We start from the raw sequence: 23760 nt of genomic DNA on the forward strand, positions 1-23760 counted from the left end.
AATGGTGAATAGAGAGAGACAGACACAGATGGTGATGTATGGGTGGCAAAAAGCTTTCTCCGAATTTGCAAGCGTCCTTTTGGAGGATCGTGACCTGAATGTGGGAGGAAACAGTAAGTGGGCTATTCAAGTTCTGCACTGGAGAAGAGAAAAGTCGGCTGGTGTGCAGCAATAAACGTGCATTTGACACAGGACGAAGCGCGTCATTACAGAGCTTAGCGGCTTGGTCGTTCTGACTTTGCATGTCGTCGTTGAGGAATAATTTTAGCATTCTCCTCGCCTTCGTCTTGTTGCTATTTCTTAAACGAAGAAAAAGCGAGCAGCCACGAAACACAACAAGACAAGCTTGGTCTGTTTCCTTCTTGGCATGATCCTGTTTCCTACATTGAAAGTGATCAATCAATAAGTGTGGATGAGAGTGGGCCGCAAACCGGATATTTCATTAAGTGAGCGCAGCCTGGGAGATATTATTATTACGCATTGCAATCCAAGTTTCGTTACAATTTCACTTGTTCGTCTTGGCACAGCTCACGATGAATGAGGAAACTGTAACGAATGGACTTTAGGGAAAAAAATATTAAAAATCCAGAGTTGATTTGTGACAAAAGTGAAAAAAATGTCAACTGCTGTTACGCATTATTTTATGCCCTGTCACTTTGTTTCCGCAAGTATCCCATCAACTTTTTAGATTTGTTTGTACAAGCTGAATTTCATGGGTTTCAAAATTTTTAATGAAACGCAACCCCTGCAGTTTTAGTTTGTATTTGTATTTGTCGTGCAGTTGAACACCTTTATTTTTCATGTCCTTTCTCAAACCTTAAAATTTCTGGCATAAAGCAAAAGCAAACAAGTCAAGGCTTCTGGATCCTCCCTTTTCAAATCATTTTCTCTTTTCGAGAGCAAAATGGCATCTTTTTGTCATTCACTTTTGCCCATTTCATTCTCAAGTCTATTCAAAACTGAGAACTACATTTCTATTTTTCAACGTTTTGTTGTTTTCCTTCTTGGCAATCAAAGGGTGGGGACACTCGATAAAGGTGTTTTCCCATAAAGGACGGAGGGGTCGTTGTGGTGAGTGGATGCAAACTACACAAACCTCCTCAACTTTGTATACGAGATCACCTTTGCATTTTGTCATAATGCACCCCCATTGATGTTTGTGTAATGGGCGAAAATGGTTTAGCTATATGTGCAAGCTTACTTTATGAAAGTGTCTCTTCTAGCGTAGACAAATACTTACCCAAATACTGGAGAGGCATACATAAAAAATACATAATGATGATAAGTGGTCAACAATTTTGTGCAACGAGTGACAACTGCAACAATAGCATGTTCTGTATGAAGCAGTGATTTAATGTGATTTTTTGTTTGTTTGCGTGGGTGCAGGTACAGCATGGTGAAAGAGTTCCAGCGCATCAAAACCGAGCGAAGACTGTCTCGCAGAATCAACAACAATGTCGTCGGAACCTCCAGCTCCCCTCCAGTCAACTCGTAAGTTCTATTTATTTTCTCCCTTTGTGATCCATCGGCTGCCATAAAAGTTCCCAAGATTCTCCTTTTATGACTTATTCTTATCAAGTGGAGTGACACGACGACTTGGTAGATCTGTCATCTCATGGAACCATTATTTATATATGTACTTTACCACGACGTTAGCGACCGAGCAGTTCTGGTTACGACTTCCTCTTCCTTGCCTTTCATTTCACTTATTTAATTATTTCAAGAGAAACTTTCTTTTGATGAAATGATGAAACTTTTGAACAAGTCGTTCAGCCCAGAAATCTCCATCAGCATCTCATTTCCATTTCCATCTCATCCACTTGCAGAATCTGGTAGAAGACTTAATTGGCCATTGAACCGACAGCCGAACTCACGCATATCGATTATTATTGGGATGGATGGATCATTCATTTTTCACAAGTTTATCAATTCAAGGGAGGAAAATGTTCGGATTATGGGTTCCGCATTAATAAGATGAGAGACGAACAGGAAGTGCTAATCACTTTAGTGCCACTTCTTGGAGGAGGAATGGATGGATGACGAATGAATGTGGATGATGTTGGCAGTTGCTGAGGAAGAATGCGTATAAAAAGTGGAAGGAATCCCTGCAATTCCGTGTCCATCATAAAATAAGCCGAGATTAGGCAATGCAATGCACGAAGGAATTCTCTCTCCTCCTGGTTTGGTTTGTTTGGTGGGTGAGGCAACTTTTTTGTGCGACTGCTGGAGAGAGAGATGAATAAGTATTAAGTGAGCACGTGAATTTAAAGGCACGTCATCAATTCAACTTTGCCATAAGTTCTCAAACGAACTCTTTCGCTCCGTGGAATTTCTGGTTGCACTTTTTGTCCCGAAGAGTTTAACACTTGTTGTGAAGAAGTAGATATGTAGGAAGAAGAAGGCCTGAAAAAATGCAATCTTGAACTTGAGCATGAGGACGGCTTGACATGGGATACTGTGGCCGTATAATTGCATGGGAAGTGCGATCTTGTGGTTGACAAATGACCATCGTCACCACCAATTCCCTTGACGGAGGTGGAGACCATGGCACTTGATTGATGAAGTGGTTACAGGCATCGTTTTAGTTTTAGGAGGTAGAAGAGAATGGATTTTAGTTTTTAGTGGATGGAAAATGGAATTGAATTTTTAATAGCAAAAGCAGTCGATGAAAATGGTGATTTCGAGAGCAGAATCTTTATCCAAACAGAGATGGAGAGAGAAACTAAAATATCCAAAAGTCCATCCTATTTTATGGAGCCCATAAAGTGACAATCAATAATCCTGAGCTCTTCCTTTCATGGGCGTCTGGATTATCCATTCACCCATGACAAGCTTTATTGAGGGCAATTTACCTGAAAATTATTTACTCGTGGCCCATTGCTTCCCGTGCGTCTAATTCTTCTCCTCCACTCCAGAAGGAATTAATCGTAAAAAGAGTTTATCGTCATCTCCCTCTCGGCAGATCAGAGGTTGATAAACCTAAGCGAGAAGGTCCGATCGGATAAGGTGACTGAATTCATAAGTTTGATTGTCTTCGTTGTTGTGTTTGGACATACGCCAACGCACAAACGTTTGTTTAATGGCTCGTTCAACTCGGTAGTTGTTGGAATTTGGGAGAATAAGGAAAATTCTAAGGAATAAGGATGTTGCTGTATTTCTCTTTCTTGGGCACGCACTTTTATTTATCTTAACTACGTTGCGACATAAATGGACATTTTAATGTTGCACGACATTAGCGATGGGTCGTTAGTGCTACTGCCAACTTCAGCAGCCGCATTCTTCTCTAATTAGCCGACAATCAAATAACATTCTCATGCGTTTTTTGTATCAAAATGTCCATGCATGGAGGAGGAGGATCTGAGAAAGGAAAAATCAGTTTAGCATTTATCTTCATTATTATTTTTTGTCTTGTGCAGATGTGACATTTGTATCGAGGTGCACCCAGAAGGCGGACACAACCACCACCACAACAATCACCACCATGACCTCAACCTAGACGGGTTGGAGGAAGGTCTTGAAGGGCCTCATGAGCTTCCACACGTGACCGAAGTGGAAGTCCAGATGATGGTCAGCAGCCACCACAGCACGCACCAGTCGCACAGCAACCTCCCCCCGCAGTACCACTACCTCCACCAACACAATGGCGGCTACAGACAGACGAGCAGGCAGCAACCCCCTCAGTACAACCACCCACCAAACGCATACAATAATCAGCAGCAGGTATTATATGCTCCTTTGAATTACTCATTTTCCGTGATACTTCATTCCTGTACAAATGGTTACATGTTAATCAATTGTTTCAGTTGCAACAGCAAAATAACCGTCAGTTCCAGAGCCAAAGCCAGCACCACCATCACCACCCCCACTACCTGCCTCACCAACATTCGGAGAGCAGCGTGGTGGTGACGAGCACTTCTAGTCGTTTGCAGCGCCAAAAGCCTCACCACATTCCACAATCTCACAGCGGCAGCCAACTCCTTCCCCACCAGCACTCGCTCCAATACAGCCCCAACTCTGCCCCCGGCCTGCTCATGGTCAAAACCACCACGATCGCCGCCGTCTCCTCCCATTCCAATAGTTCCCCCAATGTCAATGGGACGACGACCTCGTCATCCTCAGAGTCCACCAACACAACCCCGCTCACAAATGTGTCGCCAAATCTCTCCACGGGCTCTTCAACCGGAAAGGTAACTATTTACTTAATTGATTACACCTTGTACATTTCCCTCATGACCAACAGTTTGCTAATTGTGGTTGGATTGCATTCTGTTTTTTTTCTAGACGGCACTGAGTACCGAAGAGAGTGAGATTTTGAGGAAAAGACTGTACCGCGTGGGACTGAACTTGGTAATTTTTATTTCTGTTGTAGCGTATGTTCAAAATTGATTTGGTTTTATTAGCAGCTGAATAGTTTAACTACAAAAAACACGAAGGACTAAGCTTAAACTAATTTTAAATTTAAATTAAAACAACCCTGAATCTTAAATATCCATTTCTTCTTCCGATTCTGACCACCAGGACTTGTCTTTCTCTTCTGGGGGCTCCGAAATCCCCTTGAGAGCCGCGACCTCTTTCGTCAGGCGCATGTTCTCCTCCTGTAAAAACAAACATTCAAAATTAAATTTGGCTTTTTAAACCATAAAAGACACAAGAAAATACCTTTAGCTTGGCAATCACCTTCTCCAGCTCCGCCACCTTCAACTTCTCCAGTCTATACTTATGGCTGGGGGTTTTGTACACACCCCTAATCTCTGGAACGGGGACTTTTAGAGCTTCAGCTCTACAGCACATCAAAAGTCACAATTTAAATCCATTATACAGTACATTTTGTCGGTATTACCTCTTAGTAATTAACTCCATAATGGAGCTCTTGCCGCCAACTCCGCTCCCTCCACACTTTGATTGATGACGGTCGCGGTTATCTTTCCGACCAAATCCCCTTTTGCACTTCTTGCAGGAAAATGGCTTCGATTGACTATGGGTCGTCATGTGCCTGCAGTAAAATTGTTTTACAAATGGTATGAGACGACAAAATAGGAACAATATCGTGGCACGTACTTGGCAAAGTCGTTTTTGTGATTCGTTGCGTATGTGCACGACTTGCATTTGAATCTGCCGACCGTCCCCTTCACCCTCTTCGTTTTGTTGAGTTTTACCTTGACCTGAGAGGATGGGGGTGTCTCATCCTCCACATCCTGAATCACGCCTTGAGTTTTCGCCCTGTGATAAAAACATACATAAATATGGGCAATTCAATTTCGAATGTTGGTATCGTGAATAAGTTAGTAAACTTGAATTTTTCTAACTTTGCGAAATTAATCACGAAGCTAACTATGCCAACTCTTAGTTGAATTTGTAGGGTTAAATAGTTGAATTCGCCCGTGCCAAATTCATACTTGTAAAAACAGTAGAACTTACAGAATTCGGGAATCAAGTGAGGCCTTCTGGTTGGCGAGGAAGGTCACCGCCATTTTAGACTTTTTTGTCCCAGGGGCGTTAATCCGGCGACGAGAGTACTCTTTCAGATTTTCACTCATGAGCGGTGAGGCCGCATAAATATCAAAATCAATAATCTCCCCCTCCTCCACCTTCGCTGTCCAATTCATTGTTATTAATAGTCGTATACATGTTGTAGTCAGCAGTGTTTGTTGTGCTTGACTGGATTTAGATGTTCTTGTATAAAAATGTTTGTTTTCCAGTTTAACAAGAAGCCCGAAGTGGGTGTGACGTACCTCGTCAAGAAGAAGTTTTTGGAGGGTTCGCCTCCCAGCGTGGCTCGCTTCCTCGTGTCGAGAAAGGGTCTGAGCAAGCAGATGATTGGCGAATACCTCACAAACCTTCAGTCACCCTTCTCCATGTCTTGCTTAGAGTAAGTAATTAGAGCAGCAATTCTCAACTCTGTTCTGTGAGGCAGAATCAATAATAATTCAATCGCTTTTAATTTTCCAGGCACTTTGTAAATGAAATTGATCTGTCTTCGCTCCCAGTGGACCTGGCACTTCGAAAATTCCAGTGTTACTACAGGATGCCAGGTGAAGCTCAAAAAATTGAAAGGCTGATGGAGTCATTTAGTCGGAGATACGCTGCTTGCAACCCGCACGTTGTGTAAGTCCTAATAAATCTCATTATGTGAGCACCAACAGGAAATGTGCTCTCAATTTAATCACATTTGTGTTTTCTGTCTCCACAACAGATCTCAATTTCGCAACTGTGCAGACACCGTGTTTGTCCTCGCCTTTGCGATAATAATGCTAAACACTGACCTCCACACGCCACACCTTAAAGCCGACCGTAGAATGAAAGTGGACGATTTTATCAAAAACTTGAGAAGCGTTGATGACGGTGGGGATATCGACCGAGAAATCCTTGTCGGCATCTATGACCGCATCAAGGCCACAGAATTTAAGACTGGCAGTGACCACGTCACACAAGTCATGAAGGTGCAGCAGACCATTGTTGGAAAGAAACCGGTAATAAAAAAATAGATAACAAATTCACCAAATTTTGAGATGCCAACTTGTATGTAGTTCATGAATTATATTTCTTGTGTGTCTGTTTATTTTGTCAGAACTTGGCCGTGCCCCATCGTCGCCTCGTATGCTACTGTCGCCTCTACGAAGTTCCCGACACCAACAAGAAGGAGAAAGCAGGGACCCATCAACGTGAAGTATTTCTCTTCAACGATCTTCTGGTCCTCACGAAAATCTTCCACAAAAAGCGCAACTCTGTGACGTACTCGTTCCGACAAAGTTACCCCCTTCAAGGTAACCACACGATTCATTTTCGAAAATATTGTATGCATGCAATCGGTGTGAAAATAACCAACTTTTGTGGTTTATAGGACTGACCCTGTCCCTCTTCTCGAACCAATACTTTGAGTATGGTCTCGCCCTTAAGCGAGGAGAACAGACGTTGTTGAATCTCAATGCCCGAAACGAGCACGATCGTGCCAAATTTACCGAAGATTTGAGAGAAGCCATCGCAGAGTCGGATGAGATGACCAGAATTGAAACCATTTCCAAAGAGAACAGGGATCGAGATTCTGGTGTCGATGTCGGAAAAATTAAGCGTTTTAGCAATTCCTTACTAGATATCAATGACCAATGTAGGTTTATTATGTCAACAGAAGATAAATAAGTATTTTACTATCCTGTTGTAATCTTTCAGCTTTGCGTTGTTTAGGTAAACCAGTTCGTCGCGGAAGTTGCGGTTCTCTAGACTCTGGAATGTCGGTGTCGTTCCAGTCGGATGAAAATCACCACCCACACCACGCCCCCCACATAATAAGTCAGCCTCCCGTGCTACAAGGCAGTAGCAGCACGGTCAGCAGTACGACATCCTCCTCCTCACCATCAGCCAGTCAACATTGCCATCATCCTCCAAAACAATAACATTTTAGAATTACTATAAACTTACTATTATTATTATAATTATTATTAGGTCGCTTATTTTTAGGCAATCAATCGCAAAATAAGTGGATAGAGGAAGACATGCAGTAATCCTAAATAACTTGTCGTTTCTCATTTTCCTTGAAAACTGCGATCCTTCTCAATTTTACGATTTACTTGTTCTTGTTCTTCTAGAAATTTTGATATTCCACGAGGAGCGTTTGTACGATAGGTTATTACCACCGTTAGTTAGACGTCAGTTTTTGACATCCACAGAATAAAAGTTGTTCTTCGCCAAATATATTTTGCAACAAAAACCTTTCTAACAATCTTCGTGGTCACTTATTTTACCACTTGGTGACGGTTCTTTCCAAATAGTCGAATTTGTTATACTTCATGAATTAGCTAATTACCAGCAGCGGCTTATAACGCAGCAAAACTGTTTCAACTAAATTCTCTCGGAGCAGAGCAGTATTTCGTTCAGTAAGCTTCTCATCTGGGGTAAAAGGCCCTCAATTTCGGTGATCACACAGGAATTTCAATAGGAATAATGCAGTCACATAAGAATGCTCAGCAGTATATTTGATGAGATGACGAGGAGTCAAGTAATTTTATGCAATGTTATTCTTTAGATTTACACATCAACTTCATCATCTCGGCAGTAAAACAAACTTTTTGAACCATTGTTGATTGATCATTTTCTAAGAATTATCATATATACACACACACAAACACAGCTGTTAATAACACATAGGTACTCGATAACAATAATTATGCGGCGGCCAAAAATAATTTTCCTTTGTTGACGAATTTAGTCATTTCTAATTTAAAAGCAAAATGATTAAACGCAATCTAGTCCGGTATTTCCATTTTGTGTAAGCTTATCATTGTTGCATACACGATACACATTACTTGTACTAAAAATACTAACGATATAATGATGACACAAAATGAAGATGAGATGGAATAAAGGAAATGTAATAAAGAAAATTAAAAGAAATTGACATATTTACAGATAACGCGTTCTTTACTTTTGCACCCCTCATCATCTCTTGACCTCACAATATTTTTTTGATTTTTGTAAAATGAGCTCATAATGTACCAAAGTCTCGGAACAATTTTCTGATAAGCCATTCGTTTCATAGAATTTCATAGGATTTTCAACGAATACGAAGATAAAACCGCATCAATCACTCATAATATGTACATAACTCTATCCAGCCTGGAGGATCTGGAGAGGAGAATGTCGTATCAATTAAGCATAAGAAGGCGTAGTGTTGTTCAAACTATTCATGTAAAATATTCGCATAAACAGGCATCCACCTCTATATTATTCGTCCCCTGATCACGTAATTCTTCTTCTGTGGTTTATGCTAATGTTGATCACAAGTGGTGCTTAGCTCGTAGACCCACAATTCTCGGAACTGGTCACTATCCATTGAAAACCATGTCGCTGAATGAATGGTACATGTACGTAACGCATTCGTGTCTGCAAGACCAGAAGAGAAGACGAAAAAACAAGCATGTACTTGCATATTTACTTACATAGCAAAATAGCAGCATCACAAACTCGTCTATGGGCATTTGACATACAGCGTTCTTATAGTAGTGCTACTGCTGTTGGTGTGGTGGAGGATGCGAAATTTTGGCATGTGCAAAAAATTGAGATAGACGGCGTATAATAGATACAAGTTTGTCCACCACCACAACCACCAATAATCTATCCATTGCAGACTTGTTCTCATCGAATGACGCGATAATCTCAATATCAAGTTAATAAATAAATGCGACCCCTGCCATCCCGTGTTCATTTGTTTGCCAGAGAAGTTATCAAGCGCAAGTGGTGAACTGCTCAACGCTAACGAAGTGAGCAAATTACTTAACTAATCAAGGCGTTAAGCATGGCATTGTTTGAAAAGGTGCAACGGTTGAAAAGCGAATATCACCAGGAGCTCATCCAGTTTTACGAACAGGGACCGTTTCCCATCGAAGTCCGCAACCTATTCGCACAACACATTGAGGACACGTTGTGGTATGTACTTATGTCGGCATTTAATTACCTTATGGCATATTTTTTTCCTCCCTAATTTCACTAGTAAATACTTTTATGCTGTCCAAAATCCTGGTTCAAACGCATTTTCAACGCCAAGAACTTGTGCATGCATGCATCATATCTTATGCATGCGTGTAATTAGTTATATTTTGGACAGCATCAATTTTTAAATCGACTGGTTGACATTTGCTGAGAGAAACGACACCATCAGCAAAGTAATAATGCCACTTTTGCCATTTGGCTAAGCCATCAGTCGTCAATTGTTGTGCATACGCCAGTCAATGTGGATGGGTATCACAGTCACAGTACGATGATAATTATCTCATTAACAATAAGTTAATGTCACTGTGGTAGAGCTGCATCTATTCTTGTGGAAAATATGCACAGTGCTACTTTTACACTTAATGTGGGTGTTTGTCTAATTGCGTTGAGAGTTCATTCTGAGAAGCATATTCAAACACTTGTGGAGAACAAGGCAAGGTTAAATTAGTTCAGAAATTCATATGTACGAATTGCTAATTATCTGCATATGTGTACACTGCACACAAAGAGAACGAATAGATCTGAGCTAAACCCTTGCAAAATCAACCAGTATTCCAACTCCGTTGAGTGTTCAAGCCCTAAAATGTATACGTAGATCCATAGAGTTAAATAGTAAATATATAAATCGTAGATCCAAGCAATTTAAATCTAAAGAATAACAATAAATTCTCGCGTTCCTGATTCCCAATACTGCTGATTTTCTAGTGGGGACCGTCCCCTTGATGCGGACGACGCAGCGCACACACTCGAGATTCGTGACTTTGTGGGGAGGACGTTGGGTCTTTTGGAGGAGCGTCTCGCCAAAGGGGAGGCCTTCCCCTTCTTCGTCAAACACAAACTGGATTCTGCACTTCACCAGCTCAAGGTACACAATAATTTCCACTTTCCTGTAGCCAGGTCCAATTAACTCCTACCCTGACAAAAATGTGGTACTAAAAATGCATTCTCAATTTATGGGTCATTTTGCTGCGCTTTTTTTTGCGTCGCGTGCTCATAATCTTATGATTCAGGGTCAACAAAATAAATAAATCTTCTAATATGACTGGAATTTCCAGAAACTTGAGAGGAAAGTGTGAACTGAAATTTGTCGAAAACAAGTCCGGTGCTTATTGTTTCTTTGTTATTACTTGATTTATACATGAGGAATCCATCTCGAACATACCTGCGTGCGTTGATATTGAATTCTGGGAGTAAACATCTAATAATTACGTATGTGGTGGGCAGTGAGTTAGGCTTGGTAAACAGGTTTTTGTAGTTGGATCAAGTGGATGATTCCAAGAATCGTAATCCCTTTCCGTGAACTACGGCAGGGTTGCGCAATTAAAATTGTCTGTTGCATTTTATCCCCTGTTTTTTAATTGGACAAGTTTTGCTAAACACATTTCGCCCTTTTTACACATCAGAGTATTTTATGCACCAACTCGTTTGGAACCTGGTCACTTGCGAACTTGATTATTTTGTAACAATCTGTTTGACACCTCTACTATGAATTTCTCCCGTTCTGAGAACTGTGTACCTTGTCCAGTAGGCAGTGATCACGTATGATCCATATGTACGTACTGTTCAACCCCTACTACTGGATCGTATGTATATAAACTTAGATGTGATATAGACTATGATTAATTTGCGTGGGGTATACCCGCATAAGTCTTGAAAAGGGGGAATTATACATAAATATCCTCAGATTACTAGAAAATTGCCACATTCGACATAGTGACGCCTTTGGCACAACACTAATGTCAGCACTTCAAGAAGTACAACAGGCTAACTTGAATTTCAGGAGCAACACGCCACAGATTCCGCTCCCATATTCCGAAGGATGCAAGAGTGCTTAAAGTTTGAGATCGACTTGGTGAGGCGTTCTGAAAGCGGGGTTCAGATGGAGCAGGACCTGCTCATGGACAACCTCGCCTATATGAGCAAACGGGTAGAAGGGACGAACCAGCTTTTGAAAAGGATGATGGCAGAGCAGGATGGTTTGGACCTTCACCTCCAAGATAAGCAATCGCTACAAGGTACGCGTGCATGTAAAATGGGACCATTTTGTGCTTTAAGTTATCTTCTCATCGTCAAGTTCTGCTTTTTTCGTATTTTCAGACCGCTTAGATTCTGTCCAGGGAATGGTGCAGACGGAGCAAACTAAAAGCTTTGAGCAGACATTGAAGGACGGCATCACACAAAAAATTTCTGCAATAGAGAGGAACGTAAGTGTTGCCAGTCACAATTACGAGGACAAGAGTGATGTATGCCGCCTGGACTAACAAGTCATTCCTTTTTCTATTAATTCAGCTGCAGTCTTTGATGAGGCTTCGAAATGAATTTTGGGAAGCCATGCGGACCAATACCAAAAGCATTTCGGAACTGCAAGCTCAAATTTTTCAAGAAAAGCTTTTCGTTTGGAAGTTTCAGCAGCAAAAGGCTGCGAACGGCTTCGCAGCAGTGAATCCTGTGTCGTTGGACAAAGTTCAGGTACATACATATATCCACTACTCCACTAGAAGTACTTCTTGCCCCCACTCTCCTCTGCCCTCTTGACTTTGGGGGAAACTTCAATTCACCTTTTACACCAACGTAATGTACTCATTTATGTAGATATACCTTGAAAATCTGGCCGAACTATTGTGGAAAAGTAGACAACAAGTCCAAGAAATGGAGCGTCTGCGCCTTCGTAACGCCGTGTTCAACGATGTGGAGTGTGACGTGCTTCTGGAGGACCTCGTGACCCTTATCACGAACCTCCTCAACGCTGCCTTTCTCGTTGAGGAGCAACCGCCCCAAGTGATGAAAAAGGGAAACAAGTTCCCCACCGCGCCCAAGGTGACCCTGCTCATCGGAAATCTCCACATCCACATGTCCTCCCCATTTCCACAAGTGACCACCTGCATCATCCGTGAAGATCAGGCTCGCACCCTCTCAACTTCTGAGAAACTCGTCACCGCCATGTCCGTCATCAACGACAAGGTCAATCTCGAGGTAAACGGCAGCACGCGACGCCTCTCCGCCAAGTTCGCTACTCTTCAGCTGAGAGAAATCAAACGTGCGGAACGCCGCGGGTCAGGGAACAACTCGTCGGAGAGCGTAATGGAGGAAAAACTGTGCTTCCTTTTCGAGTCTTGGCTGCATGTGGGGGATCTCAAGTTGCGGGTGAGGACGCTTTCTATGCCGGTCGTCGTTACGAGTCATGGCAGTCAGGATGCCACAGCAGTGGCGACGATCTTATGGGACAACGCGTAATTTATATATCTAATTTAAAGATGTAATTAAATTTAGATTTTAATTTAAATTTGATTTAAGATTTGGTCTGATGGGGCGTATCCCCTTTCAAGTGCCCAACCGCGTCCCTTGGGTTGACGTTGCACAACTCATGTCAGCAAAGTTCTTGTCAGTCACGGGGCGCCCCTTATCGGAGGATAATCTGAGATGTCTCAGACAAAAAGCCTTCCGTGGGAATTCTCACTCTGAGCACATTACGTGGGCTGAATTTTGCAAGGACAGTCTCCCCGAACGCAACTTTTCCTTCTGGCAGTGGGTTTACGCTGCCCTTAAGAACATTGAGAGGAAGGAGACGCACCTCAAGGACTTGTGGATTGCGGGACTTCTTGTGGGATTTATAGATCGTGATGTTAGTTGAAGACTTTTATTTTGTAGTCAATTTATAGTTTAACCAATTAATCACGTTTGCAGGTTTCATCGTCGATGCTTAGCTATCGTGAACCAGGCACTTTCATGCTCCGATTTTCGGACTCGAAACCAGGTTCCATTTCCATCTCTGTCGTCAACGAGGATCGGTCCGTCTTCTGCATCGCCCCCATGGACGAAAATGAGTTGAAGCAGAAGAGGTTGGCAAATTGTATCAGGGATTTGGACAAACTCAAGTTCCTTTTCCCAGACATTCCAAAGGTATGGGCGACTGCAAAGAACGTAAAATTTTGTTCAGATTTATCGAAACGTGGTTAATTTTGGTTTTGTCCAAAATTTCAGGATCAAGCGTTTAGCAGTTTCTACTCGAACGTTGAGACTTCTACCGGAAAGGGATACGTCCCCCTTGTTCCCAGCCTTCCTGATGGTAATTCCGGCGGTAGACGAGTGTCTGGTGGAACATTACCTTCATTTTTCATGTCTCCCTCATCCCTTCACAGCCCAGGAGGTGTCCAATCTCCGTAAGTCTTTATTTTACTGATGGTGAGATGGTGTGAACCAGGTGACATTTTTCGCACATGTTTTGAATTATTGCACATCTATGCACAGAATGGGGGCTAGTAGTCCAATGTACGCCGGGAGTTTCAGCAGTCCCACGAGTCCGATGGGTAACACGAGTCCGATGGGTAGCAACATGTCCCCGCAATTACCGCTCCCACCCTACAACACCCTTCCCAGCTTTCTCGACCACCAGCACCTCACCACCAGCCCAATGCCTTCCAACTCAATGGACACCTCAGCCCAGTCTGACGAGCAATTTGTAAATGATGCAATGAACGACATTGCCGAGTATGTCACATTTAATTAGCTCGATGAACTGTACAACATGTTGGTTAATTTTAGTTCCTTTTTGTCCAGTTTGCTGAACGAACATCAAGACCTTCTCATTACGACGCCCACCAGCACCAACGCACCGCAGGGCACATGGAGTGACTTTGTCCAGCTTTAGTTAAAATATACTTGCACACTTATTGATATGCTGTATTTATACCGCTTTGTACCATTTAAGTTTATTAGTCTTGTAATAATAATAAAGCTTTTAATAAATGTATAATGATGTTGCGTATAATGTCGCGTGAGCACTCATCCACAAATGACCTCTCCATGTGAGCAGAGTTGGGGTCATTCGCTTCATTTCACGCAATAACAAAGACACAATTACGGGGTGTTAATAGGGTTTCCCGAGACTCTCAAATGGTCTCGGATCCGTTGGACAATATTTTCAATTTTTTGGTCGTTATCCACCATTCCGTCGCCTCCCTGAAAGAAATTAAGATATGATATTGCCATTAGTGCAGACTCATGAAATTGTTCTTACCCGTTTCGAATGGAGTAACGGACCATCTCGGATCCAAACTTCAAATCGGTGTGAAATGTTGGGTGTGGGCTCGCCATGCTACTTATTGGAATCAAGTAATGCAAAATACTTTAATTGATTTGTTTTGGTCAATCAGAAGTAAATGAGGTCAAGAAAATCGTTACAATGATAATTTGACCATCGGAGAAGACATGTTCCAGTTGATGTTTGAGTCGCTGGAACTTGGCGTGGTAACCTTAAGTAATTTTGTAAGTAAGCAATTGTGTAAGTAAGTAACCTTAGGTAATTTTAGTAACCTCATCCTCCGCAGTAGACGATGTCCACCACCACACTCTTTTCTGCCATTATTTCACCAATGTTTTTGCCCTTATGTAGATATTTGCGTTGCGATATGATATCGCCGATATCACAAACGTGAGCTCACCGATCTGCAAAAATTGTATGCACTAAATATGCAATATGCAGCTGAGTAGTTGGACTCGTGCCAATTTGTGAAATGTGCACCAGCCAGATTCGGATTTTACAATCTTGACCCACTTCACTGGCAATTTTGTGTCAAGTTATACCATCGGTCATGATTAGCAAATAAATTTTAGTAAATAAATTAATGTGTACAGTAAAGACCGCAATAATGATTTCCAAACTCCAGCCTCACCCATCACCATTCAAAATTATGACCACACTTATTTGGAACTCTCTTGGGAAACTCATGGGTAATGTCCTGCTTCCTCAATTCCTTCACCAATTCAAGCAGCACAACTGTGAGAATGGCCACCACACTCCATTTCATTTACTACCATATTGTACTAATTAACTGCCGTTTTCCTCAACACTCGATACTTCAATGCAATTTGTTGTGAATTAAAACATGCCCATTTTGATTATCGATTGTATGTCATAGCTGCGATATCACAAAAACATTTTATGATTATCTGTATTTTTTGACCATTGTAATTAAAGTCGTTGAATTTAACCAAGTTTTCCTCATTCACTTTCCTCAGTTGTAGGCAAGACCTGCTTCAGCGGACTCTTAGCTAACCCTTCGTTTTTTTAAATATAGAAGAAAAGACACTACAAGAACGTATATGGAATAGATCTTCTATAGGACCCGTTGTTCTGAATCACAAGCCACGATGGGACCGCGGTGGGTGGTTCACAGCGACATGGTACGGAAGACGGCTTGGGAGCTGTACATGACAGTCTTAGGACTTCTCATATCCCTTCTGATCCCTGTCATGCTCATCTTTTTCATCCCAACCCTGATTTGGAGACCCATCGCAAAAGCTCTGCGACCTTACCTTCGTCCGGACCTGGACGAAATGCTGTCCTGCTCCAGCAGCGTCTTTGCACAGGTGGACGATGACGATTACGTGAAAAGTATGATCGTTATGCACGGTTCGCTTAAAGGTACTGCCTGAATAAAAATGTAAATAGATTTCACACAGCGAAAAATGTTTGGTTATATTGTACTCGAATTGGTGACAGGGGTCCTAGACTATGACCTCTTTGTGCAGCAGGTCAAAGAGCGACTGTTGGACTGCAAGGAGGAGGAAAGTGGTGACCTCCGCTACCCCCAACTCAAACAGGTTGGTGCTTGCAAACATCCATCATACTATGTTTGTACTACACACTTACATAAAACTATGTATGACAGTACATCACAAACTGGGTGGGTTATAAATTTTGGAAATGGGAGGAAGATTTCCACGTCAAAAACCATGTTCATCTCATCAACGAGAACAATTTGGAAATGAGGCCGGATGGTGAGAAATAACAGACAGATTTCATACACGTATGTAATTATATGGAAAAGTCTAAAGCAGCCTAAACTGACTTGTCCAGATTTGCTCACCATATCCAAGAACCTTCTGTGTGGAACTTTCGAGGCGAGGCGCAGCCCGTGGGACATGACCCTCATTCCTGGCGTGATGCTCAACGGAGAGTTGTCCACTTTCTTAATAATTCGGTCACATCACGCTCTGGCGGATGGTTACTCCCTCCTCTTTCTTGTTCAGCGTCTCTTTGGCGAAAGCAGACCACGAGCTCCACTAACCCCCAAGTGCACAAGTCTTGAGATTGGCTACTTTCTCCGCCTCCCATACAAAGTTCTCCGCATTTTCGGCGAGTTGGCGCACAACACGGCCTCATCATTCCTCTGGAAGATCCCGGAGACACAAAAGTCGCGCGAATGGTCAATTTATCAAGGCGACAGGGTCAAAGTCACGAGCATCATAAAAATTAAGCGGCACTTTGGGGTGAGCTTCACCGCCGTGGTCTTTTCCCTCTTGTGTGGAGGACTTCAGCGCTTCATTGCCCGTCATGGGAAGGGACCAGGTATCAGGGCGCTCCCCTCCGCCATCACCGTCCCCGTCAAGTCACATCCGGACAAGTTATGCAACAAATTGTAAGAATATTTCAATAAGTAAAAGCTAAGTACTTAATTGACCCATTTTATTGTGGTTATTGTGCTTAGTTCGTTTGCAATGTTTTCCTATCCGGTTGGAGTCCAAGACCCCGTTGAACGCTTAAGCACTGTGCACAACAACTTTGAGGACCTCCGAGATTCTCCAGTCCCAATTATTGGTATCGCACGACAAAAACAATCAAAATCTTAATCCAAGTAAAATGAAGTCGGAATATAATCTGATGTTAGTTCTTTTACTTTCTTTTCAGGATATTTTGCTTTCCGACTTCACGGGTCACATTTCAATTGCGTAGGAAAACTGATAAACTCCTATCGTTACGCGCCCTTTGTGACCTCTTACTTTCCTACGGGTCAGCCCAATTGGTACGGAGCACTGCTTTAAGATACACTAATTGTCCATGAATTATAAATTGGATCTTAATTAGGGTGCTACAAGATTGTCCCGTGGATTACATGACATTTTTTCTAAGAGTTCAACAAGGACAGCAAGGTACGATGTTGTCTGTACATGAATTAATACCTTTTCCTGTGCTATAATTTTGGTAATTTTTGGTTGACCTCCAGGCGCAATGTTGTGCGTCTCTGCCTTTCACAACAGTATTTCTCTCAACGCCGTGTTCAACGCGAGCCTACTTTCCCAAGAGGAGGTGATCGAACTAGGTCGTGACATTGAAGAGGAGGCCGAAATTCTGCTCGAAGCGATTGAGTTCCACGAGAAAAAAGTTCTCTGAACTCCAAGTAGTTCCACAACTATAAAATTAGATTTAGATTAGAGATTAAGAGGAGCGGATGAAATTGCAAGTCTTACACTTTGCATCGAGACAATAGGATAATTTATTGGGTGTTAGGTAAATATTCCTGTTATGTAACATGTATGCCTAGGCACTAGTTTTGCAAAGTCTATTATGCCGAGGAGGCTGCGGAATAAATAAATGTGAATAAAGTACCATCATCATCATCATGTACATACATTAGTATAATAATCTCGTGAAGCGAATTCTGCAATACTGCCAATTAGTTCCACTTTTTTTCTTGTTATATCACCGGCTCGATCGCAACTAGTTCTTCTTCTTAGAAAAGTTGAAAATCTTGCTGGATCTGGATTTGGTATTGATTATGGAACTTGCATGCGCTCTCATAATATTTACTTATGTATAAGCACGAAGTTTTAACTAGGCCGTGAATGTATGAAAGTTTTTTGCGAATATTTGAGTATCTAGGAAGACAAAGTTAAGACGGCAGTAGTTCTATGAACATGAAGATAAGATACTCGTGGCAGTAAAATCAGTGAGGCAGACAGGTGAAGTTCAGGTTATGCAGACAGAATAGACTACGAGCACAGTAAATAAGTAAACGAATGTGCATAGATACCTTGGCCTACCACAACATAATCAAGATTGGCTAAGAAACCATATGCTTGCAAATTTTCAAGGTTTTCTGCAATTCTTCATCCATGAAACTCGTCCAGTTTCCACGATCAGAGCGAAGCGTGGCTTGCCTTGGAGGAGGTGGGGATGAGAATTGAGCACGACTGGAGATGAATGCATCTTGGAAAGGTCAGGAAATTGCGATTTCGTAACCGATTTCGTAACAGGTTGAGTGAGAAAATAACGAGATGGGAGGAAACAGTAATTCCAGTCGTTGTCTGGAGTCCAATTTGGTCTCATTCTCACTCTTTGTTCCTTCGGAGGAGGATTCCCATACGGTTTTATTGTTGCTGGAGGGTCGTGTCGTGGGGCATGTCGAAAATTCTCTGGTCTCAGAAGCTATCCACATTTTCCATCGACACCTCCACCAACTCGCGTCTGAAGTCAACAAGTAAGACGAACCTACATATGTACATATTTATATCGTGCATAATAAATTGTGGGGAATGCAGGTTATTTATTTTTAGTTAGAATGCAATTACGCGTGTCATAATCTGTTGTGTCGGATGCTTTGTTGACTTGGATTATTTTAGGGCATGCAACACAAGGTGTTTCTTAGAATCCGAGGTTGGTGAACTGATTACATGATATATTTATTCTGGGGCATAGATTATTTGTGAGGTGGTGGGTGTGCCCAACCCTGGGACGCTTCCAAAGGAGTTTCTTGGAACACTTGAATGATTATCTCGTAGAGATAGTAGACAGACGGGCAAACCACTTGAGTACACTTTTCCGCATATTGTGCTGCTCTACAATGATCACTCAATTGATGCGCATCCATCAGCTAAATAGGAGGAGATTTAGGCAGTAATGTAACACTTTGTTTGCTATTCAATGCTCATGCAGACTCTATCTATCTCGAGTACCGTAAAGCTAAACATGCACAAACCAATCAAAAAGTGATGCTCATATTGGCACAAACATATGTGATGACAATTGGGCTTCTTCGAAAAGTTAGAGCAGTCTGCACCGCCCTAAAATTAAATACACGTCGTCGTTTAGTCGTTATGTTCTCTCGAGTCGACAAAGGGCCGATGGTAACATTCATATGAGAATTCGAGACTAATTGGCAACTTAAATAGTCACCTGATTTGAAGGAGTTTCACGGAAAAACGATTATAATTATTCCATTCATATTTCGACCCGGTTAAACCATGCACAGCGGTTCGTACATAAGTGGGTGCTAATTTCAGTTCTCGCACGTATTTCCCATGAACCTCTCTAGGAAGCAATCATTGGAGAAATGTCAGATGCTGTGTGCTGTGCATGAAAACGGCACGTCTTATGCAGTCACTTCAATTTCTATTATTGCACGGTGATAGCAAGCGGTGACTAATAAACGATTGACGTTTTTTAGGCTGTTATTATTGTTTGTTTGTTGTGTGATCTCTCGTCAGTCAGCTCAGCCTTCCGTTTCACCACCACCACCACCGCCACCCAGGTTTATTATCTGTTTGGTTTGGTTTGCCCATTGACGAGGTGATCTCAACAATTGATGTCTGAATACGTTGAATGTGTTTGTGCACCATCACGTAACAGACTTATGTAGGATAAATTTGAATATGGGAAATTGGAGTTCGTTCGTGGTTAGCAAAAGTAAATATCCATCTAGCATAACACTAGCGCCTCATGAATGTATAATGACTTCATTTCATGGAATCCTACGACCCTCAGCTTTTCCCAGTAACTCCTCTCGCCCAAAATAGTCGTTAGCACAACTAGACCTTACTTTCTAGCACACTCTCGCATAAAAGCGTCGACGCAAAGATCGGTGCATACGTCAGTAGTGAATAGGCGACTGATCAAGCTGCACATTATGTAGGTGCTACTTATTTACTGGTTAAATACAAATGCTTCTAATGCCATAATAAACCAACACTACTTTTCTGCATAACGCTCCCAATTACGACTCTTTCAGTAGATTTTTTCTGGGGTTGATGAAAAGGCGACAAGTTTCTGCGAGAGAGAAAGAGGTGGCTGCTGACGAGCAAAAATGGAATGGGAGGTGCTTGACAATCTCAATACCGACACGATACCTCCATTGTCCGACATCGTCTTGGACGCTCGGGTCCTGGAGGAAAAGTTGCAGGAGATTGTGTACAACTTAACCCCGTCGCCCACACGGACCCAACTTCGACAAACGGAGAGAGACCGTGAAATCCTGGAGCAGTTTCATCTCCTCGGCACGACGGGGCACAATGATTTTGGATCAGAAATTAAGGTAGCTTATTATGTTTTGTGGTTTCACTAATTTCTCAGGCAAATAAACCCTATTGAAAACCATGGTCAACATTGTGAGGATAAATTTTACGTCTCCGCTTAACTTGTTTTCAGTGGTCAACCCCTTTGAATGCAGTCACTTTGGTCGACAAGGCAGAGGAATGCATGCATCTCCTCGAGACGCTCGTCGGTCGCGTGGTCAACGAAGAGCTTCAAGTGTATCGAAGGCAAGCTCAACTTTCTCCACCACCGCCGACAAAGTCTCTCGACGTCATCCAAACCCTGTGCGAAATGACACTCGATTTGATGCAGGGACTTCAGCGCATTTTCAACCGTCTGCAGGACAATATTCACCAAAATCACAACGTACAAATTCCTGTGAACACTCTCGTCCGGCTTCGAGCTTTGCTAACTTCACTGTTTGAGCGCATCTTGGGCGAAACTCTCGTTGTAGAGACACAGCCCCCACAGGTCGTCAAAGTCAATACCAAGTGAGTGATTGCGTGGTGAGGGGGGCAAATGGCACAGAAGAATCTATAGTCGTAACTGCAGTTTGTACTTCGCTAAAGTGGTGATGATACAAATTGAGGTAATTTTTGTTGCATGCGCAGGTTCCCAAATCCGATACGTCTCCGATGGTTGGTGGGTGCGAAGGTGATGTCCGTTTGGAACGGTCGGCTGGTGGAAGGCTCTCCCGTGAGTGCGGATGTCGTAAATGAACCACAGGCGCAGGCGCTGATCAAGTCCACACCCAAAGCAGTCTTGAATAGTGGAAATTTTCGCCCTTGCGGTATCCTCTCGTCTGATAGGTCTGAGCAAATGTAATTAGCACTATATTTAACACTACATATATATCGTTGCATGTGGACCCATGTGAAATTTGTAACGCAATTGTTTTATGGGACCTATATAAATTCGTGCTGTCCACAGATCCAAACCCGAATTTGTTTCTTCGGAGGACGGGCAACTCGCCCTCTGCGTCGTCCACTTCCGTCACATGCAGTTGAAGAAGATTGACCGCGAGTACAAGAAGGTCAAAGGTGGTCACCAGCCCAGTGCCACCTCGCAGGGGAGTGGTGGGCGAAATCGCGTAGCAAGTGGGCCCAACCCACCTGCCCTCGTCAACACGGCCTGGTTTCCCACCGTGACGGATGAGAAATTCTGCATATTTTTCCACATGCAGATCGACGTTGGTGAGAACCGTCTCTTGGTATGAAAATAAATAGCTCACGACAATTAACGACTCGATAAATACACAAAATGGATAATAAACTCTAGCAATTAGCATAATAAATTTGGGAAAACGGAGTGCATTGAGATGAGTACTCGAGGTGTACCATCTGCTAGGAGACGTTTTTGACTTTCAACGTTTTATGACCTCTGACCTCGTCTACACGGTCACGGGGTCATCGCACCTCGGAATGATGGTAATTTCTGAAATCCTCACCCTAAATAGCGTACCCGCCCAAATAAAAAATTACACATTTTTGACCTTTGACCTCATCACGCAATGACCATGACCTTTCGACCTACAAGGTCAGTTAATGAACTCCCCCTTATTCTTAGATGTCGATATTCGAACTAGATAAAATTTATTCGTTCGAAAGTTATCGTACTGACGGACCGACAGACACAAATCGATCGAAATAAGTAGGCTTCGTCACTTCATTCCGTTCGTTCTCTGCAGATATTCACATTTTCCCATCCGCTGGTGGCCACCACTCACGGGGTGCAAGAAGCTCATGCCTGGGCCACCATCATTTGGGACAATTATTTCACTCTGAACAAACTCCCGTTCGATGTACCGGACCGCGTTCCGTGGAGTAAACTCGCTGAAATGCTCAACTCTAAATTTAAGAATGCAACTGGGGTTGGCTTGGATGGGAGGCAATTGGCCGTGCTCAGGGTAAAGTTGGCTCCCGATTTGAGCGACAAGTCGGACTCGGAGACGATGATCACGTTTGCGAGGTACGCGTTGTTTTGAGAGATTTTTAAAATTACGTTTTGCCATGTAACTTGATCTCAACTCGAATTGATTTCAACTCAGATTTGCCAAAGAGAACATGTCCACCGCACCCCTCGTATTTTGGGAATGGTTCTACAGCTGTTTGAAGGTGACAGAGAGGCATTTTGCGCGTCATTGGCGAGACGGTTTGGTGTATGGGTTCATAGGTCGTCTGGAGGCGGAACAGATGTTGAGGGGATGGAAACCGGGCACTTTCTTGCTCCGTTTTTCCGACTCGATGTTGGGAGGAATTTCAATTTGTTACGTCTCAGCCAGTGAGTATGGTCGTCGTGAAGGATAACGGGCTTAATGATTTACAGTGTTAATGTATGACTTTTTTGCTTATGACAGACGGGACGCCGTTCAGCGTGATGCCTTTCACCACAAAAAATCTAACTTTTCGCAGCCTGTCCGACAGCTTGTACGACCTGGATAATCTCACCATCTTGTACCCCACGACGCCAAAGGACTCTGCATTCCCACCAAACCTGACCGTCAACCCAGCAATCAACTACTCCATCCTGAGTAATGCTACTACCACTCTGGTAAGATTTTGGCTCCCACTTTCTAAACGTGATTATTTGCAGAAGGGGTGCTCGCTCAACAACAATCTCATCAGTGTCCGTCGCCACCAAAGTCGAACAAGTCGAGTCCCACCAAGTCGTACGGTTCGTCTTCAGTGGTCAGCTCGCCCATCTCTTCACGACCTTCCACAACCAGCAGCACGTCCAGCCCAACCACCCCTGCTTCCATCTCCATCATGTCCCCCACTCGTGCTTTCACCCTGGCCGAAACATCCACCAAGCCCAAGCCCACCTCTGACTACGTCGAGTCCTACCCGAAAATCAGCCTACCTAGATCACATATATGACAAAGATGACTAATAGCACGATTAGTCGTTACAGGCTCACAACCTGGTTCATGTAACACATACATATTTTTAATTATCATTCTTCTTATATTTATTCCTCGTTTCGTGACTACATATTCTCACTCTTATAATTTTTCGCCAATTCTTTCACCCCTGCTATTTTTAATAACTACTAAACATGTTACATCAAAACAAATAAACATTATTTTTTACTGACGATGAATGAATTTACACGAGATGCATTCCACTGTTTGATTATTTTTTTTCTGGACGAAGCATAAATAATTTCGGTGACCCATCGTTCAGTCCATT

General features: G+C 42.7%; 5 protein-coding genes and 1 long non-coding RNA gene across 22 annotated transcripts in view; 4 read left to right on the forward strand and 2 right to left on the reverse strand.

Annotated features, from left to right (window-relative positions):
• The window catches only part of LOC110852772 (IQ motif and SEC7 domain-containing protein 1), a 49558-nt gene extending 41166 nt beyond the window's left edge, over positions 1 to 8392 (forward strand). For 8 of the 9 annotated variants that reach the window (XM_022100884.2, XM_035853927.1, XM_035853926.1 and 5 more), the window contains 10 exons: positions 1387 to 1491; positions 3417 to 3720; positions 3804 to 4187; positions 4282 to 4347; positions 5700 to 5869; positions 5950 to 6105; positions 6194 to 6470; positions 6569 to 6764; positions 6842 to 7105; positions 7168 to 8392. In XM_022100884.2, the coding sequence (XP_021956576.1) occupies positions 1387 to 1491; positions 3417 to 3720; positions 3804 to 4187; positions 4282 to 4347; positions 5700 to 5869; positions 5950 to 6105; positions 6194 to 6470; positions 6569 to 6764; positions 6842 to 7105; positions 7168 to 7391 (2146 nt within the window). In that variant the 3' untranslated portion in view covers positions 7392 to 8392. The remainder of the gene's footprint in view (positions 1 to 1386; positions 1492 to 3416; positions 3721 to 3803; positions 4188 to 4281; positions 4348 to 5699; positions 5870 to 5949; positions 6106 to 6193; positions 6471 to 6568; positions 6765 to 6841; positions 7106 to 7167) is intronic. The other variant, XM_022100885.2, reaches the window with a different exon arrangement.
• LOC110852773 (zinc finger and BTB domain-containing protein 8A) lies at positions 4372 to 5725 on the reverse strand. Its single transcript, XM_035853936.1, has 5 exons — positions 5419 to 5725; positions 5059 to 5220; positions 4841 to 4993; positions 4660 to 4780; positions 4372 to 4595 (listed from the first exon to the last, which is right to left on the reverse strand). Exons 1-5 carry the CDS (start codon positions 5604 to 5606, stop codon positions 4482 to 4484), a joined length of 738 nt encoding a protein of 245 aa, XP_035709829.1. The 5' UTR covers positions 5607 to 5725; the 3' UTR covers positions 4372 to 4481.
• Positions 8393 to 9177: 785 nt separating the features above from the next.
• LOC110852198 (signal transducer and activator of transcription 5B) lies at positions 9178 to 14233 on the forward strand. 2 transcript variants are annotated; one of them, XM_022100193.2, is made up of 11 exons: positions 9178 to 9420; positions 10189 to 10348; positions 11264 to 11498; positions 11581 to 11687; positions 11773 to 11952; positions 12076 to 12713; positions 12778 to 13105; positions 13168 to 13383; positions 13465 to 13643; positions 13732 to 13971; positions 14026 to 14233. In XM_022100193.2, exons 1-11 carry the CDS (start codon positions 9290 to 9292, stop codon positions 14129 to 14131), a joined length of 2520 nt encoding a protein of 839 aa, XP_021955885.1. In that variant the 5' UTR covers positions 9178 to 9289; the 3' UTR covers positions 14132 to 14233. The 2 variants fall into 2 exon arrangements, with proteins under 2 accessions (XP_021955885.1, XP_021955886.1); XM_022100194.2 differs by having other exon boundaries at positions 9181 to 9420; positions 14041 to 14233.
• Positions 14158 to 16437, reverse strand: LOC110852199. 4 transcript variants are annotated; one of them, XR_004835313.1, is made up of 5 exons: positions 16353 to 16437; positions 14797 to 14928; positions 14665 to 14735; positions 14501 to 14578; positions 14158 to 14442 (listed from the first exon to the last, which is right to left on the reverse strand). It is a non-coding gene; the product is annotated as an uncharacterized LOC110852199 (long non-coding RNA). The 4 variants fall into 4 exon arrangements; XR_004835312.1 differs by lacking the exon at positions 16353 to 16437 and adding an exon at positions 15116 to 15134; XR_004835314.1 differs by lacking the exon at positions 16353 to 16437 and adding an exon at positions 15156 to 15243 and having other exon boundaries at positions 14160 to 14442.
• Positions 15095 to 17890, forward strand: LOC110852140. Of its 2 annotated transcripts, XM_035853935.1 has the most exons (9): positions 15095 to 15213; positions 15561 to 15907; positions 15986 to 16086; positions 16155 to 16263; positions 16343 to 16904; positions 16974 to 17083; positions 17174 to 17288; positions 17351 to 17415; positions 17490 to 17890. In XM_035853935.1, exons 2-9 carry the CDS (start codon positions 15634 to 15636, stop codon positions 17654 to 17656), a joined length of 1503 nt encoding a protein of 500 aa, XP_035709828.1. In that variant the 5' UTR covers positions 15095 to 15213; positions 15561 to 15633; the 3' UTR covers positions 17657 to 17890. The 2 variants fall into 2 exon arrangements, with proteins under 2 accessions (XP_035709828.1, XP_021955819.2); XM_022100127.2 differs by lacking the exon at positions 15095 to 15213 and having other exon boundaries at positions 15375 to 15907.
• A 135-nt stretch (positions 17891 to 18025) lies between these two features.
• On the forward strand, positions 18026 to 23664 carry LOC110852141 (signal transducer and activator of transcription 5B). Of its 4 annotated transcripts, none has more exons than XM_035853933.1 (8): positions 18026 to 18743; positions 20271 to 20573; positions 20687 to 21063; positions 21184 to 21393; positions 21503 to 21782; positions 22260 to 22540; positions 22620 to 22852; positions 22929 to 23664. In XM_035853933.1, the coding sequence occupies exons 2-8, from the start codon at positions 20346 to 20348 to the stop codon at positions 23459 to 23461; spliced, it is 2142 nt and encodes a 713-aa protein (XP_035709826.1). In that variant the 5' UTR covers positions 18026 to 18743; positions 20271 to 20345; the 3' UTR covers positions 23462 to 23664. The 4 variants fall into 4 exon arrangements, with proteins under 4 accessions (XP_035709826.1, XP_035709825.1, XP_035709827.1 ...); XM_022100128.2 differs by lacking the exon at positions 18026 to 18743 and having other exon boundaries at positions 18828 to 20573; positions 22929 to 23102; positions 23165 to 23664; XM_035853932.1 differs by lacking the exon at positions 18026 to 18743 and having other exon boundaries at positions 18824 to 20573.
• Positions 23665 to 23760: the final 96 nt, after the last annotated feature.

Source organism: Folsomia candida, unplaced genomic scaffold, assembly GCF_002217175.1.
Source record: "Folsomia candida strain VU population unplaced genomic scaffold, ASM221717v1 Fcan01_Sc007, whole genome shotgun sequence".
NCBI classification, from domain to species: Eukaryota; Metazoa; Arthropoda; class Collembola; order Entomobryomorpha; family Isotomidae; genus Folsomia; species Folsomia candida.

Coding starts and splice junctions, on each gene's coding strand:
- LOC110852198 (XM_022100193.2), top strand. CDS start 9,290: ATGGCATTGTTTGAAAAGGTGCAACGGTTGAAAAGCGAATATCACCAG. Junction 10,349..11,263: donor CTGCACTTCACCAGCTCAAG/GTACACAATAAT, acceptor CTTGAATTTCAG/GAGCAACACGCCACAGATTC. Junction 13,644..13,731: donor CCAGGAGGTGTCCAATCTCC/GTAAGTCTTTAT, acceptor ATCTATGCACAG/AATGGGGGCTAGTAGTCCAA.
- LOC110852141 (XM_035853933.1), top strand. CDS start 20,346: ATGGAATGGGAGGTGCTTGACAATCTCAATACCGACACGATACCTCCA. Junction 21,394..21,502: donor TCTGATAGGTCTGAGCAAAT/GTAATTAGCACT, acceptor TGCTGTCCACAG/ATCCAAACCCGAATTTGTTT. Junction 21,783..22,259: donor TTGGTGAGAACCGTCTCTTG/GTATGAAAATAA, acceptor CGTTCTCTGCAG/ATATTCACATTTTCCCATCC.
- LOC110852773 (XM_035853936.1), bottom strand. CDS start 5,606: ATGAATTGGACAGCGAAGGTGGAGGAGGGGGAGATTATTGATTTTGAT. Junction 5,221..5,418: donor TCACTTGATTCCCGAATTCT/GTAAGTTCTACT, acceptor TTTTTATCACAG/GGCGAAAACTCAAGGCGTGA. Junction 4,781..4,840: donor ATGGAGTTAATTACTAAGAG/GTAATACCGACA, acceptor GATGTGCTGTAG/AGCTGAAGCTCTAAAAGTCC.
- LOC110852140 (XM_035853935.1), top strand. CDS start 15,634: ATGGGACCGCGGTGGGTGGTTCACAGCGACATGGTACGGAAGACGGCT. Junction 16,905..16,973: donor GACAAGTTATGCAACAAATT/GTAAGAATATTT, acceptor TATTGTGCTTAG/TTCGTTTGCAATGTTTTCCT. Junction 17,416..17,489: donor AGTTCAACAAGGACAGCAAG/GTACGATGTTGT, acceptor GTTGACCTCCAG/GCGCAATGTTGTGCGTCTCT.